Genomic DNA, 19735 nt, shown 5'->3' with positions numbered 1-19735 from the left:
GAGTCCCGCTTTGAACGGCGCATTGTTGAGATCCTTGGAAAAGGCTCTTCACCCACATTCTCTCACCGTACTCAGGTGCAAAATGAGTACTTGGCCGTTAACAGCGTTATCTCTGTCCGAAAAATATTGTAATAACGCCTAACAGGCGTCTTGTCTTGTCTTGTCCTCCGTGGTTAAATATTGCTGTTAGCTGGTGACCTCTTGTAAAGCGCTTTGAGCACGTTTAGGCTTTTGTTGAATCGAAAAGTAAACAAATAATAACAACAAGAAGTGCAATGGAATTACATGATTTTATTGTTATGTAAAAAAAAAAATATTTGGAAAACATACCCCCCCCCCTCTCTCTCTCTCTCTCTCTTTTTCTATCTCCCTCAAACACACAGACACACCCACAACCACAGAAACGTATATATTTCCCCCTCCTCCTGTTGACGTACTCCTGCATAGCTCTATTTCTCGTCCACACGTGCACACAAACAAACTCACATACATACATAGCACACCAACGTGAAAACCACACACTAATTTGACTCTCAAACCTGGGACTGCAGGTCGCTAAAGGCCAATCATTGTTCAATTGTCGAGTGCAGGATTTTGGATGGGTCATGTGACCGATTACAACAAGGAATAATGAAGGGATGTCTGAGACAGACGTAGAAATATCAAAACCCATTCCTGTCGCTCTTACACTCTAACCACAATAATCAACCTTCACCCAGCCCATCGTCCAATCAAAATAAACCTTCAGACAAAGGGGAGATTATCGGGGTCATAGCCTCACTCCCGCCACAAAACACAGACTGATTTTTTAAGAAACAATATCTAGATACACAAAAGACGCGAAAAATATAAAAAAATGCGGGATAGATACACAAACAAATCGTGTCAGTATGTAATGTCAATAAACAATCAGCCCGGGGTAACACACACACATAGCACGACATAAACTGTTTTGACCCCCCCCCCCCCCCCCCTTAAGCATTCCGAGGAAATGTTACTCGCTCGCATATATTTGTTTATTAGCAGGTGTGTCACGGAGACTTTTGAAATCGTACAACAATGTACAACAGCAGTAGTCCTTCAGTGCCTACTTTAGGCTCGTGGAGACGGAATTTACCCCTGTTTCGATAACGTGAAACAGACAACAACAATTGCTTTATACCCTTTGGATAGGACGCTGGTCTATTACAAAGTACTTTCCGCCAGATCTAATAGTAACAAACGCAGCTATCCAATCACTTCCTGAATGGAAAGGGGGTCAGGATAAAAAAAAACCCCAATAAAACAAGAATTTCGACTGAACCTGAGATCATCGACCTCGGAAATTTTACGCGTGAATCAAGTTCTCTACCATCTGAACTATCGGGACCCCCCCCCCCCCCATCCCCCAACCCCCATTATGTGTGAATCATCCAAAGTATGAAACCATATAATATAATGCCGTCATAAACCAAAATCCAACAGTTTCTTGGCAATCCTTTGTGTCTTTTGACATCAGCCAATCTTGAACTCACTCAATCCTTTAGAGATTTTTGCTACTTTTCAAACTTGGAAAAAGGTGTGTATTAAAAATGTGCGTGTACATAGATAATATTAATCAACTATCATTAACATGCAAAAACTAAAATAGCTTTGATACTACGCCTACAATTTGTTTCAGAAAAATGTAATAAATAGGCATGGGGTAAAAGTAACCCGGGTAAACTATGGATATCGTCGGTGTCAGGGTTGAGTGAGTTAAATAGAAAGGCGATTGACGTCACTTGCCTCCAAGATGAGGGTCATTTTAGTCCATCATGCTCGAGTCAAAATCTGATTCAAGTCTGATGTCACGTCCGCCCAGCAACCAGCAGCTTGGTTCTAAACAAAGAAAATCGATACTTTTTATTTTCCATGCTGGCTAGAAATTTTTCACAGATCATGTGATCAGAATGTATAAAAGTCAAAACATGATCAGATTTATGATGTTTTTTTTTCTCCTCTGGATACACTTGTTTGCTCGTCGGAGAAGTATTTCATAAGGGCACCCGACATTGTTCCGATAGTTTAGAACCAGTTACCGTGCGTCATTACGAGGTAAGTGACGTCACGACTGTCGAACCGTAGCCATCGTTATCATAATATAGCCTGACACTAGAACCCTCTTGGACTGGCAGTTTGACGTCATTTTTTTAGGTTTGTGTAGCGTCTAGTGAGTTGTCGTTAGTAGAGCTCAAGGAAACAAGTTATTTCATTGGTTGAACTATTGAATACAACTCATGATTTGTTTTCTTTTGTGGCAAAAGACTGGCATTGTGACGTCATTTTTTGTTCAATGTCAGGCTATAGATAGTATGCGCTTGGCTAAGAAGCTCATAAGATTGCCATCCGGAAGTATAACGGACCAACACATAAAACTATGTGTATCCATGAACGTTTATAGTCAGGTTAAAACAGTTCAATGAGAACCACTCACAAACGCGGATGGCAAAATAAAATAACAAAGGCTTGAGTGACGTCGTCTTCGTTCTATCTATTGTTAAGAATGTGTTGGTTTTTTTCCCCCAGAGTACGGCAGTATGGCCATCTATAATACAATTTGTGTACAGTAACCTAACTAAACACTAACGGCGTTATTCAAAGTGTGTCGGTGGTTGTGGATAGCGCGCTAACATCTGGTTCACTTGTTTGCTGGGTCGCAACCTGGACCCCTTGGGCGAAAGTCCTTGTGCTATTCTCTGTTTCTGTTCGTTGGCCTCGATCTGTCAAGCAGGGTGTGGGGGAAAGGGGGGGGGGGAATATAGATAGAAGTTAAATTATAATTTTATGTCCAACGATATATGATGATGATGATGATGATGATGATGATGATGATGATGATGATGGTGATGATGCTGGTGATGATGATAATGATGATAATAATGATGATGAGGATGGTGATGATGATGATGATGATGATGATGGTGGTGATGATGGTGATGATGATAATAATGATGATGATGATGATGGTGATGATGATGATGATGATGATGATGATGATGGTGGTGGTGGTGACGACGATTATGATGATGATGTTGCTGATGATGAAATATGGTTCAATATAGGTTGCTGGGGAAATAAATGAAACACTGTGATTGGCTCTGAGCTAAATGATCATATTCATCTATCTGTTTATCTATTTATTTATCTATTTAATCATTACTTTATCTATTTATATATCTTTCTATTTATTTATTTATCTTTACAAGGGGTTAACAGAAACAATTAACATATACAACGAGACATGACGTCTGTTAGGCGATATTACATTTTTTTTTCGGACAGAGACAACGGTGTAAACGGCCAGGTACTCATTTTACACCTGAGTACGGTGAGAGAATGTGAGTAAATAGCCTTTTCTAAGGACTCAACCATGCGCCGAACTAGGCTTGAAGACAAGACCTTCTCATACCACTAGAACACATAGCCGTTTGTTTGTTGTTATTGTTGTTGTTGTTTTTCTCTATTTAATTTTTTGCGCGTGGTAATGAGATATTAATGTGCAAGAGATTCGCCAATTCTTTAAGTCGTGCAAGAAATGATCCATGAATACAAGAATTCTCCAGTCAGATGATGATGATGATGATGATGATGATGATGATGATGATAATAATAATTATAATAAAAAAAAAATAATAATAATAATAATGATAATAGTAATAATAATAATAATAATAATAATAATAATAATAATAATAATAATAATAATAATATATAATAATAATAATAATAAGAAGAAGAAGAAGAAGAAGAAGAAGAAGAAGAAGAAGAAGAAGAAGAAGAAGAAGAAAAATAAAATAATAATAATAATAATAATAATAATAATAATAATAATAATAATAATAATAATAATAATAATAATAATAATAATAATAATAACAACTTCGCGGTCTCTCTTATCAAGTCTGTATACATCGCTACTCGACTCAGGTAAGAACGTATACTAGGATTCAGGCATTGAGAGTATTGTATTTATTGCTTTAAAAAAAGGACGCCCGACAGAGGCAGTGTTTGTTTGGTTTTAAGGGTTTTACGGTGCTTGCAACACATTAAAGTCATATGAGCGCCAGTAAAAAGGAAGAAAAAAGGATAGTAAAAAGTTATAGAATTACAATTAAAGCACCCAAGAAAATGTAAGACAAAAGGGAACTGGTTAAAACAGGGAACAGATGTAGATTTCAAGAGCACAAAATCAAAGTACTTAGTTTGAGATCACCTGAAAGTCTCATCCAGACACAAGCACAGGTCCCAACTAAGAGGAATACATTCAAATGTTTTACCAATCATATATAATGTGTAAAGAAAACAACACAGTGCATAACAGGGAGATGATTTACAAGGGGGAAAACATATCATCTCCCAAAACTATAACTATAAATAGAATGAAGTTGACGTCATTCAGGTCTTTGTTATTGGTTTTTTTTTTTTTTTGCCATCCTTGTTTATGAGTAAATTCTCACAAAACTGTATTAACCCGGAGCCATCGTGAACTTATAGCTGACACTGACCAAAAATGACGTCAAAATACCAGTCTTTGACCACAAAAGAAAACAAAGCGTGAGTTGTATTCAATAGTTCAACGAATGGGACCACTTGTTTCTATGAGCACTACTAACGACAAAAACCAAATAATGACGTCAAAATGCCCGTCTTTTTGGGTTTCAGTGTCAGGCTATAGATAGCGCGAAGATGACGTCACTTAGGTCTTTGTTATCGTTTTTTGCCATCCGCGTTTATGAGTAATGCTCACTGAACTATTAACCCGACTATAAACGTTCATGGATACACACAGTTTTGTGTGTTGGTCCGTTATACTTCCGGATGGCAATGTTATGAGCTTCTGCTTAGCCAATCGCATACTATCTATAACTTACCGATGGCTACGATTAATCAGACTATAAACGTTCAAGGTTACACATAGTTTTGTGTGTTGGTCCGTTATATTTCCGAATGGCAATATTGTGAGTTTCTTAGCCAAGCGCATCCTATCTATACATTTGACTGTTTCCCTCCCAGCGATCAGCCTCAGATGTGCTCTTGTTACGCGCTGCCCAGAACAAACTAAATGCAGGTAAAAGAGCTTTTTCATCATCTGGCAGGGGCCAGTTTTGTGAGAATTACTCACTATGCTGTTTTCTTTACACATTATAATATGATTTATAAACATTTGAGTGTATCCCTATTAGTTGGGACATGTGCTTGTGTCTGGATGAGACTTATAGGTGATCTCAAACTAAGTACTTTGGAATAAATTATCTTTTGAGATTAGAAAATCAGGATCCCTCGAAGCATTCAAAAGCAGGCTAAAGACATATTACTTTAAAAAACATTTCTTTGCATGATTAAAAAAAAAAAGTATTTGTATGTCGATATCGTTTTAAGTACTGAATGTGTATCCATCTGTATCTAATAGATAGTATGCGCTTGGCTAAGAAGTTCACAACATTGCCATCCGGAAGTATAACGGACCAACACACAAAACTATGCGTAACCATGAACTTTTATAGTCTGGTTAATACAGTTGAGTGAGAAGTACTCATAAACGTGGATGGCAAAAAAAAAAAAAAAAAAAAGAATAACAAAGACCTGATTGACGTCACCTCCGTTCTAACTATAGGTGTAGTAATTGTTTAATTATATATATATATATATATATATATATATATATATATATATATATATATATATATATATATATAATTTTTGCCTAGAGCTCACATTGCATGAGATGTTTGCGCTATATAAATGTGCAGTATTATTATTACTACTGCAATAAAAATCACATTAATTTTTTTGTCAGAGACAGGCAGGGGTGGGGGTAATAAAATGCCATGCACAGGTTTCATTCAATCAGCAATGGCCAGGTGTCTCATGGTAAACACGAGAATGTTCTCTCACCCTCACCTGGTTTGGCGATGATAACTACTGATCTAAGGATGATGATGATGACGATAATGATTAAGATATTATTATTATACACCCAGCATCAGTCTGGAGACGGTGGTGGTGGCAAGAAGCTCGTTATAAACACATTCTATAGATTCTAGAATGAAAACTCCCAAGAAGACGGCTAACAACGATAAGTGATTTATCGGAAAACGTTCTGACGCTGAAATCATTTTGACCTCTCGTTGCTATAGATAGAACGAAGTTGACGTCACTCAGGTCTTTGTTCTTGTTTGTTTTTATTTTTGCCATCCATGTTTATGAGTAATTTTCACTAAACTGTATTAACCAGACTATACACGTTTAAGGTTACGCATAGGTTTGTGTGTTGGTCCGTTATACTTCCGGATGGCAATGTTGTTTTCAAGGATGTCTTGAAACTACTCCTACTACTACTACTACTACTACTACTACTACTACTACTACTACTACCACTACTACCACTACTACTACTACTACTACTACTACTACTACTACTACTACTACTACTACTACACTACTACTACTACTACTACCTACTACTATACTACTACTACTACTACTACTACTACTACTACTACTACTACTACTACTACATACTACTACTACTACTACATACTACTACTACTACTACTACTACTACTACTACTACTACTACTACTACTATACTACCACTACCTACTACTACTACTACTACTACCTACTACTCACTACTACTACTACTACCACTACTACTACTACTACTACTACTACTACTACTACTACTACTACTACTACTACTACTACTACTACTACTACTACTACTACCACCACTACCACCACTACCACCACTACAACAATTTAACAAGGATCGGATAAAAATACGTAATTTACCACACTATACCATCATCATCCCGTCTATAACAACAACTATCATCACACACTCAGTTCGGGGTGTGTTTTGCCAATGCAACCCTTCCAATTTAATCGGCATACTCAATGCAAAATCCACATCCTTGTACAGATCCATTCTATCCCCATTACAAACCCTCGAATAAACTTGGATCTTTGTTGAGATGAGCTCAACGACCCTCTGTCAAACAATCGCAACTTGCCTGCTTGAGGTAAGACATCTGTTACCCCCTCTCCTCTCTCTCCCCCCTCTCTCTCTCTCTCTCTCTCTCTCTCTCTCTCTCTCTCTCTCTCTCTCTCTCTGATCAGGGTCATCAGTTTGGCCTTTGAAAACCAAATAAATGAACGAATAAACAGATATTAAAATAAAAAAAGAGAACGACTAATTGGATTCAATTCTCTGGTGCGCGCATAGTTGAGTCTTTGTAAAGGACCCTTTACTCGCATTCTCTCACCGTACTAAGGCGTAAAATTAGTACCTGGCTATTAACAGCGTTGTCTCTGTCTGAAAAAAAAAATAAAATTGTAATATTGCCTAACAAGTGTCATGTCTCGTCCTACACCCCTTGTAAAGCACTTTGAGTACTATTAGTGGATTGTTTGTTTGGTTTTACGGTGTTTACGGCGCTTGCAACACATTAAGGTGATATCAGCGCCAGTAAAAATGAAGAAAATGATAGTAAAAAGTTCTACAATTACAATTAAAGCACCCAAGAAAAGGTAAGACAAAGGAGAATTGGTTCAAATAAGAAGCAGATGTAGATTCCAAGAGCACACTATCAGAGATCACTAAAAGTCTCATCCAGACACAAGCACAGGTCCCCAGCAAGAGGAAAACACTCAAATGTTTACAAATCATATATAATATGTAAATAAAACATAATACAGTGCGTAACAGAGAGATGATTTACAATGAAAAAAATATCATCTCCCAAAACTAACTATACATTTGATTGTTTCCCTCTCAGCCTGGGTATCCGGCCAGGGCCAGGACAAAACCAAGTATTCTCATTCCCAGACAAAGACAGAAAGCAAGTTGGAAAACATCCATAGGGGGCAAGAAGACACAGTATGTACCTCCCTGCCCACTATGGGAGATCAGGAACCCCACCCAGACTTTTAGTGGATATTACGCTATATAAAAGCTTACTTAAAAGAATACAAAAGTAGTAGAGCGCTCAACTTGGTTCGAATCCTTTTTTCTTTTCTTTTTAGCAGTGTCGATGGAAAACAGTAGTACGCCTGCGACAGATAAACGTTCTATTTAGATGGTAGCAAGAAATTATTTCTGTCTGATTACCACTACAGAGACCTGGGTAAATGGCTCCTTATGTGATGTGCCTTTAAAAGACTAGTTTTTACTGCTACTCAATATGCCATAATATGACAAAGAGGTGTCAATTTCAATGACAAAGACTTCACAGCAAGCTGGGTTGGAGCACAGCCTTCTGTATATAAACATTTATACAATTACAAGGCTGTGATCTGCATGTATGTGTGTGTGTGTGTGTGTGTGTGTGAGAGAGAGAGAGAGAGGGAGAGAGAGAGCGAGAGAGAGAGAGAGTAAAAAGGAATAGAGGGATAGATAAAGATAAATAGATAGACAGATAGACAAGCAGATAGATAGATGGATAGATAGATATATAGATAGAGAGAGATGGAGAGAGAGAGAGAGAGAGAGAGAGAGAGAGAGAGAGAGAGAATAACGGGATAGTGAGATAGGTATAGATAAATAGATAGACAGGTACACAAGCAGATAAAAAGGTGGATAGATAGATAGATAGACAGATAGATATATAGATATATAGATAGAGAGAGAGAGAGAGAGAGAGAGAGAGAGAGAGAGAGAGAGAGAGAGAGAGAGACTAAAATCAACACACCTGTTCTGTTCCAATGACACCCTACAACTACAACTGCCGGTCATAGAAATCCTGTGTAATGTCAACAAATAGGGAAAAAGGTCGCAGGTACATTGGGTATGGATGTGCTTAACACAACAAAAGTGATAGCTTGAGTAGGGGGAGAAAGGAATCTACACTCTCTATCCAATTAAATCTTTGGTGGTAAACAAGACGCGCCGGCACGTTCGATCACGTGGACAATGCGCGTATAAATATGGTTAACCTCAAGCAATTTAATACAGATGTTGTCTCGTTTGAATCCTGCCAAAGTCAATGCTAAACTACTAGATAGCTAGAAGCTGTGGACTAAAAAAAACTGTATCTAATGTCTAAAAATATCCCAAGCCTCAGACTAGAAAGAGGAGCGTCAGCTCTCCTCTTTCTAGGGCATCAGTAACACACTTTACAGTCACCTGGAACAACTACAAAAGACGACTGACTAACTTCTACGTCATGGCTGGCACAAGACCGAAGGGCTAGAGCTCAGGTGGTCGCTGGTTTGGATAAGTAAGTAAGTAAGTAAGTAAGTAAGTAAGTAAGTAAGTAAGTAAGTAAGTAAGTAAATAAGTAAGTAAGTAAATAAGTAAGTAATGTACAGAAATGAATGAAGCAGCTTAAAAAAAAAATATATATATAAAATAAAATACATCTTAAACAAGGAACGTTTTGGGCTCAAAACCCGTCTTCATCCAAAAACAAAAGCTTTTAAAGGTTATCATCCGTCTACTATCTGGATTTAACGTGATGTGTCGAGACTTTCACGTTTTGGATGGGGTTTTTTTTTTATAATCACCCATTGGGAGCGGGCATGGGAACGAGCTCGAAACATTTCCAGTTACCTCGCTTACCGAAATGTATTTTTTTTTTTTTTTTACAATGACCGGGTCTCGAATGTAACAATTTGACATTGAGAATTACCATTCCGGTCATGATTACGCGTCAAAATCTATTTTTAGTAAAACCGGGTACATGCTGGATAGAGAAAAAAATATCTCTTGAACACCTACGTTCTGCTTCTGTTTTGTTTGTTTGCTTGTTTGTTTTTAATTTTTGCGAAGGATTTTTTTTATTTTTTGGTGCTAGTCACCATCGTTAAATCGGATTTTTCCCAAAACGAAAGACTCGCATTAAATGAAAACGGTAAGATGGGATAGAGTATCGGGTTAAACCATAATCGATACTCGTCTGTAATCGGTTGAGCAATGATAAAACAACGGCTGAAATTAAAAAACAGGAAAATATTCTAAAGTTGGCCGACGCACCTCGTTTACAGGTTCATATTATTATTAACAATAATTTCCGTATTCTTGAAGCCTTTGACTGGATGGGATGATGGATGGATGGGATGGATGGATGGATGGGATGATTGATGGATGGATGGGATGATGGATGGATGGATGGGATGATGGATGGATGGATGGGTGAATAGATGGATGGATAGATGGATAGATGGATGGATGGGATGGATGGACGGATAGATGGATAGATGGATAGATGGATGGATGGATGGATAGATGGATGGATAGATGGATGGATGGATGGTTGGATGGATGGATGGTTGGATGGATAGATAGATAGATGGATAGGATGATGGATGGATGGATGGATGGAGGGATGGTTGGATGGATGGATAGATAGATGGATGGATGGATGGATGGGATGATGAATGGATGGGTGGATGGGTGGATGGATGGATGGATGGGATGATGGATAGATGGGATGGATGGATGGATGGAATGATGAATGGATGGATGATGGATGGATGGATGGATGGATGGATGGGATGATGGATGGATGGGATGGATGGGATGGATAGATGGATGGGATGGATGGACGGACAGATAGATGGATAGATGGATAGATAGATGGATGGATGGATAGAACATTCCAGACAGATATGATCGGGATTTGATTGGCATGCCAGGATCACGTGTCAACCAGGTGATCCTGGAAGCGGGCAATTATCAAAGACAACCGACGGATCGGATCACCTCGAGACAGGTGTTCGAATCTATCATTCATGACGATGATGATGACGACGACGGCTACGATGATGATGATGATGATTTGACAATCCCTAGACCTGCCACAGGCATCGGGCGTAATATATGTATGTTTCTTTTCTTGAAAAATCCAAATTTAACTCTTACACGGCGATATTTTACTTGTGATCAATACTCTCATGACGTTTAAAATCTAATTTTGACCTTAACCCTCTCCTTACCAACTACAGTAAATTCGTCACATTCGTTTACGATTCACTTTTCTTTTTCAGATTTAAATTAAAAAAAATTCTCTTTATTCATCCCATAGGGGAAATTTGTCTCTAGAGTCTATTCCAAGGGAAGCCTTGAATAACCCAGGCGTCAGCCGCAGTGCAGCGCCGCAAATTGAGCTAAGGCGAGGTGACTTGCTCAAGGACACACAGCACAGCGGCGGGCGATCGAACTCGATACCTTTCGGGTAGGAAGCAAAGACTGTACCGCTGAGCCACGCTGCCCATTTTATTTTGTAAATCACAAAAATTGGAGAAAAATCTTTGCTCTAGCCATAAGAATTTGATGCTGTTTTGTAAAGCTTGTTTTTCTGCACAAATTAAGTATAGTAGATCTATGTTCTCTTTCTTCTGAGTTAAAGTGTAAAGAAATCAATTTTTGTGTTGAATAGTTATGACAGTTTGGAAAAAGCCTGAAAATGTTCGGTTAGGAGAGAGTTAATCTATACAATTTAAATTGAAGTGTCACAAAATGCCTTCAATGAACAAAGTCAGTTTTGTTGTGTAATTCAAACAAAAAGCAGGTCGGGTTAGGGTGAAATCTAATCCATCATGTAAAGGGTTAAAAACATGTCGCACGCACACACACACACACACACACACACACACACACACACATAATAATAAATTAAAAGCAGAATTTGTTGATTCATATATCCTTTTTAAAATAAAAAACGCCTTAAATTCAGTATTTGCAGTTCGAATTAAAAAAAAAAATCTTCGTTTCTAACAAAAGAACAATTTCACGGATATTATTTTCGTCACAAATATACGAATCTGGAGTTAGATACATGAACTCTCCTCCCCCCCCCCCCCCCCCCCACCACCACCACACAAAAATAAAATATCTAAAACTAAAACAAAACAAAATTTAAAAAAAAAAAAAGAAAGAAAAAACAAAAGTGGATTGGGATGATTTCATCTGTGCATCATTACAAACAAATCTTCTAATCCGGGCTGCTCATCCCAAATCTTTCAGCCAGACCCCTATGACACGCCTTTCCAGTTACGTACATGACGTGCGTTGTATTTGAAAGAAAGATAATTATACGTGTATTTTTATGACAAATTATTGGGGGGCACTAGGTAACTGGTGGAAGATAAAAAAGTGTGTATGAAACGGTGCCAGGTTTAAAAAAAAACAACACCCCCCCCCAAAAAAAAAAACAAAAAGAAAAAAAAAAAAAAACAGAAAGAAGAATCATTTAAGAAAAATAATACATACTAGGGATCAGACTAACGACCATTTTTTGTCGTTTTTTTTTTTTTTTTTGAGGATGATGATTTTAATACAATTTTCAGATATTTATCAATGTACATTGTGTGATTGTGTATACATATATATATCCCCCCCCCCCCCTCTCCCTATATGTAAACGACAATTCCGAGAACGGAAAGCTTTGCCTTTTTATCTGTTCTTATTTCAGTCAGGTAATCAAGAATAAACTTTTTTCTAAAATTCTCTCAAACAATCCAAAAGGCGCTGCGGAACAGAGGTAAACTGGAGGTACGCAAAACTTCGTGCACATAAATAAATAAATAGATAAATAAATAAATAAACAAATAAATAAAATAAAATTTGACAACAGAGTCATTATTAGGGTATTCTGTACAACAGAACAAATAAAAATCAACTAAAAAAGATTTTTTTTTAAAATATGGAAAGGAAAGAAAAATTTATTTTTTTAAAATTGAGCTTTTATATAGTGCAATATCCACTATAACGTGCTCAAAAAGCTTAACAAAGGGTCCCTGTCCAACAGCAACACGTAACATAAAGAACGAGACATGACGCCAGTTACGCAATAATACACAGACACAACACTGTTAAAGGCCAGGTACTCATTTTACACATGATTACGGTGAGAGAATGTGAGTAAAGAGCCTTTCCATAGACGCAGCTACGCGCCGAGTGAGATTCGAACCCAGGACCTTCCGATCCGAAAACGTGTGTCCTACCACAAGAGCACATGAAAATTCTTTAGTAATCATACAATGTTGTTTATTTAGCCATTGGTTACATCCCGAGGTGTTTATAGCCATCCAAACAATTCCATGCAAATATTTATTATAACACTGACAGATAATTAGAACGCTAGGGGCAGACTTCTTTTGTATGGGGTTCAACACAACATTGAAAGAAAATATTCCCAGGAATCCAAAATTAATTTTGAAATCAGTTTCAAATTGTTTCTATCAAGGGGGTTAACAATGAATATAATATGCTTGAAAGTTGACGAATGTGTTATGTCCCTTGAATTTTAATATCATCCATATCAGCACAATTTAAAAAAATTGTCAAAGGTACAAGAGCATATCTTTCACGCACACAAGAGTATACCTTAGAACGTATACTGCCATTGTTGTTTTTTAACAACACAGTAGCCTATATGAAATGTTAACCAAATAGCACATATTGTATTCTTTTTAAAAAAAAAAACACGGCCGTATAAGTAGTAACAATGCTTTAAAGCCATAAAGTAAATGGAGCTGGACATTGCTTGCAATCAAATGGATACAACACTGAGACACTGGTCTTTTGCAAAGCTCTTATCGAATCACACAATAAACTGCCCACTTGACATTAGTCAATCCTATTTACATTTACATTGCCGTGCTTTCCACATGAAAGGGAAGAATTTCATCTCTTCGGGTACAAGATCTAAACACACACAAACCTCTCTCTCTCTCTCTCTCTCTCTCTCTCTCTCTCTCTCTCTCTCTCTCTATCTCACACACACACACAACTTCATAGCAATTAAACATTAAATGTAAATGAACAAATATATCATCGTAAATCAACTCAACTTCGGTTTGCTTATCAAAAAAAACAAACACAAAACAGCTTTATTTCAACCCAGAACAGATCATACTACTTTCGTATCTTCATAAAGGAAAAAAAAAAATCCTAATCTTATACGAAGGAGAATCGTGCTATAGCTTAGTTAAAAAATTTTTTTTTTTTTCAAATGAGCTTTTATTTAGCACAAAATCCACTTAAAAAATGTGCTCAAAGCGCTTTACAAGGGGTCCCTGACCAACAGCAACACGTAACATGTAGAACGAAACATAACGTCTGTTAGGCGATATTACAATTTTTTTGGTGTGACAGAGACAATGCTGTCAACGGCCAGGTACTCATTTTACACCCGAGTATAGTGAGATAATGTGAGTAAAGAGTCTTTTCCAAGGACTCAACTATGCGCTGAGTGAGGCTCGAACCCGGGACCTTCTGATCTGAAAGCGAGTGTCATACCACAAGACCACGATATTGCGCTATATAAAAGCTCAATTTTCAAAAAAAAATTTAATGCCTTCCTCTCCAATGATTGTCTATTAGTAAATAACAATATAAAATGGAATAAAAGCTTCAATTTAATAAACAAGTTAGACATTGTGGACGTTTCAGATTTCCTTTTTATCAACAAAACACAGTGAATTAGACACTAAGGTTCTTCTTCTTCTTCTTCCATTAAAGCCAAGGCTTCAGGCTGAATATTGTATGGCCGATTTTTCAGTAACAGGAGTTTTAGAGGGAAGCGAGGAGCGATTTTTTAAAGTCATGAGTCGTAAGGGTTTGTTTACAATTGGTCGGTAGGGAGTTCCAAAGTCGGATGGTGGAGGGGAAGAAAGAGTATAATCTTATTCGTCCTTAGTGTCTCATTCTCTATGCCTTGTTGACAGGGCTGCCAACCTCAACACAAGAAAATGTGTAAGATTGCTTATCAAAAAGAGTAAGATTTGGAGAAAAAGTGTACAAAAGTGTACAGTGATCTCACTCCGTGCCGTTAGGTAATTTAGGAAATAACTATTTTTTATAACTAGTTTGTATTGGTGAATAAGTAACTCACTCAATCCTAGAGATTTTTGTTACTTTTCAAAATTGGAAAAAATGTATTAAAAATGAGCCTGTACGTAGACAGTTTTATTCAACTACCATTAACAAGTAAAACCCAGAAACATTAGCTTTGATACAACACCTATAATTTGTCTCAAAAACTAAGTAATAAATAGGAATGGGGTAAAAGTAACCTGGGTAAACTACGGTGTTAGGGTTGAGCGAGTTAAGAAACTTCAGGAAAAATTGAAAATAAAATTACGCACCGATACAAAACAACACTTAAACCTATCAAACAAAAAATAATTGTTTAAAAAACATACTCTAGGAAGAACAGAGAATGCAAAGAAACAATTTGAGAAACAGAATTGACGCAACTTTTAGATTAAAATTTAAAGATTTGATTTTTATGAAAAAATAAAAAAATAAAAAACAATCTGAGAGAAAAAGCATACATGAAGGTGAAAATAGAATACAAATACACTTTTCTGTCTTACAGTTGGCATCCCTGTGCTGACACAGGGGAAACCTGAAACATCCACAACATTTGTCTTTGTAAATTAAGTTCAAGCTATTATTCCATTTTATCATTGTTATTTACCAATCGGCAAGGATTGGGGAGGGAGGCATTAGGAAACACGACAAAGAAGAGGCAGACCAAACCACCAGATACTGAAAAAGACGTCGAGAGACAAAAATAGAGACTAGGATAGAAGCAGTCTGAGCAAGTAAAAGATGTTCCATGAACAAATGAGGGGAAATATTTGGTACAGTACTTGCTGTATTCTAGCATGCTCTTTGGGAGAAGCCAAAAAGTGTGCTATATAAGAGCAGACATGCCAAATTGAAAACTTCAAATTTAGTCATTTTTATGTCAATTTTTAGTAATATGACAAGGAAATTCGTAATTTCTGAAATTGTGTACGAACAACCACAATATTATAATTATTATCATTATTATAGTAGTAGAAGTAGTAGTAGTAGTAGTAGTAGTAGTAGTAGTAGTAGTAGTAAGTAGTAGTAGTAGTATAGTAGTAGTAGTAGTAGTAGTAGTAGTAGTTCGTAGTAGTAGTAGTAGTAGGAGTAGAAGTAGTAGAAGTAGTTGTTGTTCTTCTTCTTATCATTATTATTATTATTATTATTATAATTATTATTATTATTATTATTATTATTATTATTATTATTATTATTATTATTATTATTATTATTATTATTATTATTATTATTATTATTATTAAAGTATCACTAAGAATTAAAAATTCTTAATTTTCCATAAAATTTAGTTTTTGGCCATGAAATTTGTCTAAAATTCGTAAAATTACGAAAAATTCGTAAGATTCGGCATGTATGTAAGAGGAAACGACTTATAAATGGAGGGAAAACCTGGTCATCTAGCTCAAGCCTATCGTATTGCAGAGCTTGCTGGAATTCAGCGCACTATAATCCAGTGAGGACTGTAATTTTGTCAAAGTATATGATTCTTGCTTGTTGATAATTTTTATTCTCTTAATAAAGTAAAAGAACAAATATGTTTTGTTTTTGTTTTTGTTTTTAGGTGTTTATCGGCGCTTTCAACACCATGTAGGTCATTTAAGCGAACAAATATGATAGAAGACGTACCTCAGCAGCAGCCATACATTTTTGGAACAAATCAATTTCTTTTGTGCAAGGAGTTTGATTAAAATCGTGACTTTTCCAGCAATCCATCATGACAGTCATCTCATTCACACACGGGGCATCTGATTGTGGAATAAAATGAGGAGGAGGAGGAGAGCATAAACAATAGCTTTCAGGAAAGGTTTTTGATTCCAAACATGGTAGAGCAACTGATAGCATACAACGTAAATATGACCAATCTCTTCTCAAAATGATGGGGGTCCCGATAGATCAGTTGGTAGAGCACTCAGTTCACACACAGAGGTAGATATCACTCACACATGAAAAATCAAGGCTCTATGCATTTCTTTTTAGCAAGACAATAATCAATCCTCTTATAACTCACCTTGTAGCACTGCAATGCAAAATCATAATATTTAAAAAGGACTCCACCAGGCCCATTAGGCCTAAGGAGCCAGAGTTTATCCCGGTTTCTTATGAAACAAACAATAGCAAATAGGCAATCGCTTGGTACCCTTTGGATAGGACGCTTGTCTGTTGAAAAGTATTTCCACCAGATCTAACAAACTCAGCTACCTAATCATTGCTAGGTGGATGGGAGGGTCAGAAAAATCTTGACTGCACCTACCCAGGATCGATCTCAGTCCCTATGTGTGTGAAGTGTGTGCTTTACTTACTGATCCATTGGGAAGCCCACTGCAGAAGATACTTGAATTAATATGTTCTTTTCTTTAAACGACCCTAGAAACAAATTCTCTCATTGGAACAAATAAAGAGGATTTTATCTATTTTATTAAAATTTTTATCACTTGGAATTCTAATAGTTTAAACTCACTTGTATCTCTAATTCTTTTCCCTTGTACTTGATCCTTCAAGGCAGGGACTCGAACCACTTTATATGTGTAACCCAAGTCTCTGTAATTTGTGAATTTCTTCACTGACCCATTTCTGAACACCGCCTCTGTAAGCTTCATAATGGATAGACGACTGCCTTCCTGTTCTTAATCTGAAAACAAAAGTAGAAAAATAGAGATGAAAAATGCCAGGGTGAAGTTGATGAATTTTTTTTTCGGGCAGAGACAACGCTGTTAACGGCCGGGTACTCATTTTAATTTTACATTCGAGTACGGTGCCGTTGAGAGAATGTGAGTGTAAAGAGCCTTTTCCAAGGACTCAACTATGTGCCGAGCGAGGCTCAAACCCAGGAACTTCCGATCCGAAAGCGAGTGTCAGACCACAAGACCACATAGCCGCACTAGACTACGGTTAGAGTAACAAAGCCCCGGCCAAGAGCCAAGGCCAAGAGCAAACTCAATCCAAACCTCTCTCTCCTCTTACTCTTGTCGCCAGGGACATTATAAAAGTAACTCGAATTGATGGCTGGGCACAATCGCAAGAAAAAAATAAAAGTGTTGAAATTCAAAATATCTTTTCACATAATTCATTCTAGCTTAACTTACATTATGATCTCTACAAAGTTTCAGTCCTGAATGTTGGACAAAACGCAAGTAACCTTTGCAAGACAAACATTCATTGATAATCTACGTGTCTAGCATAATATTGTAGTACGGCCAGTTGTATCTATGAAAGTTGCAAACGTTGTTATTTTTATTCGCCTATAATAATATTTTTAAAAAGATTAATTTATCGATGAATTGAATCTATTTATTCATTCGTTCGTTCTTTCTTTCTTTCTATATTTTTAAAACTGAATTAGTCACCTGATTGCGTCATTGATAATCAGTGGATATGGAATATAGAAACAAATGAATGAATAAATAAACAAATGGCAAATCATGCTGTTAGAATGATCGTAAACTCGACTTTATTATCTACTATTAATCTCTTTTTATTATAAGTTGTGTAAGAGCCGTGCAGCACTACAAATAAATCTTCTTCCGTTTTCATCCCTCAACAAACAAGACATGACTTAAGTTTGTTTATTCATTATACATACTTATTTTATCTTCTTTTATAACCACCGTCATGAATAATCATCAGCCATCAACATTAGTCACCTTATCAATCAGCGTGATTGCACCATTGATAATCAGTGGATATGGAATACAAAAACAAACAAATGAATAAATAAACAAATAAATGACAAATCATCCCGATATCATTCTCATCCCATACTTGTGGTTATCATTTCTTGTGAGTGTTATCTGAAACGTGACGCGATATTTAACAGCAATTACAGCACATGATGATGACATTGCTGGTCCATACTAGATACAGGAACGGTTTCCCACAAAGTTTACTTATTTGCATTATTATTATCACCATTAAAATTATCAATATTACTATTATCATCATTATTATTTTTTAAAATTTTATTATATATTATTATTATTATTATTATTATTTATTATTATATATTATTATTAATTATTATTATTATTATTTATTAATATATAATTTTATTATTATTATTATATTATTATTATTATTAATATATTATTATTATTATTATATATTATTATTATTATTATTATTATTATTATTATTATATTATTATTATTATTATTATTATTATTATTATTATTATTATTATTATTATTATTATTATTATTATTATTATTATCATTGTTTGACTTGATTTATTATTGATTTTACTTACTTGATTTGTTGATGAAAATATTATATTCTTGTATGAGTTATATTGGCACTTGCCTAAAAATAAACTTTTGAAACTTGATAATCGTTATGGTCTCTTTGTTACAATGGAAATACTCTCTACTTGACCTTTATATATATAGCGCAATATCCACTAAATGTGCTCAGAGCGCTTTACAAAGGGCCCCTGATGAACAGCAACACATAAAATATAAAACAAGACATGACGCCTGTTAGTCGATATTATATATATTTTTTCGACACATACAACGCTGTTAACGGCCACGTACTCATTTTACACATGAGTACGGTGAGAGAATGTGAGTAAAGAGTCTTTTCCAAGGACTCAACTATGCATCGAGCGAGGTTCGAACCTAGGACCTTCCGATCCGAAAGCGAATATCATATCACAAGACCACATAGCCATTGTTGTAATGGAAATACTTTCAACCCCCCCCCCCCCAAAAAAAAAAAACAAACAAACAAACAAAAAAACAAAAAACAAAAAAACAACAACAAACAAACAACCCCCCCCCCCCCCAAAGAAAACAACAAAAGAGCAAAATAAACAACATTATTATTCTATCTATTTTGCCTAAGATAAAACTTGATATATTGTGCAATGACAAATTTGAATGGAATCACAGTTCACAC

The 19735-nt window shown here is 36.1% G+C and overlaps 1 protein-coding gene across 2 annotated transcripts in view; it reads right to left on the bottom strand.

Moving 5' to 3' along the window:
* Positions 1 to 276: 276 nt before the first annotated feature.
* Positions 277 to 19735, bottom strand: part of LOC144973569 (small ribosomal subunit protein mS37-like) — a 20642-nt gene continuing 1183 nt past the window's right edge. Inside the window, exons 1-4 of one of the 2 annotated variants that reach the window (XM_078916183.1) lie at positions 17926 to 18011; positions 17301 to 17471; positions 16469 to 16587; positions 277 to 2741 (exon numbers count right to left, since the gene is read on the bottom strand). In XM_078916183.1, coding sequence (XP_078772309.1) covers positions 2613 to 2741; positions 16469 to 16587; positions 17301 to 17439 — 387 coding nt within the window. In that variant the 5' untranslated portion in view covers positions 17440 to 17471; positions 17926 to 18011 and the 3' untranslated portion in view covers positions 277 to 2612. Of the gene's footprint in view, positions 2742 to 16468; positions 16588 to 17300; positions 17472 to 17925; positions 18012 to 19735 lie in introns of those variants that run through there. The other variant, XM_078916184.1, reaches the window with a different exon arrangement.

This window comes from Berghia stephanieae, chromosome 5, assembly GCF_034508935.2.
Source record: "Berghia stephanieae isolate SIO BIC M18660-M18661 chromosome 5, UCSD_Bste_1.3, whole genome shotgun sequence".
NCBI classification, from domain to species: Eukaryota; Metazoa; Mollusca; class Gastropoda; order Nudibranchia; family Aeolidiidae; genus Berghia; species Berghia stephanieae.
The sequence above is the reverse complement of the archived record's forward strand: the minus strand, read 5'-3'. Positions and strand labels throughout refer to the sequence as shown.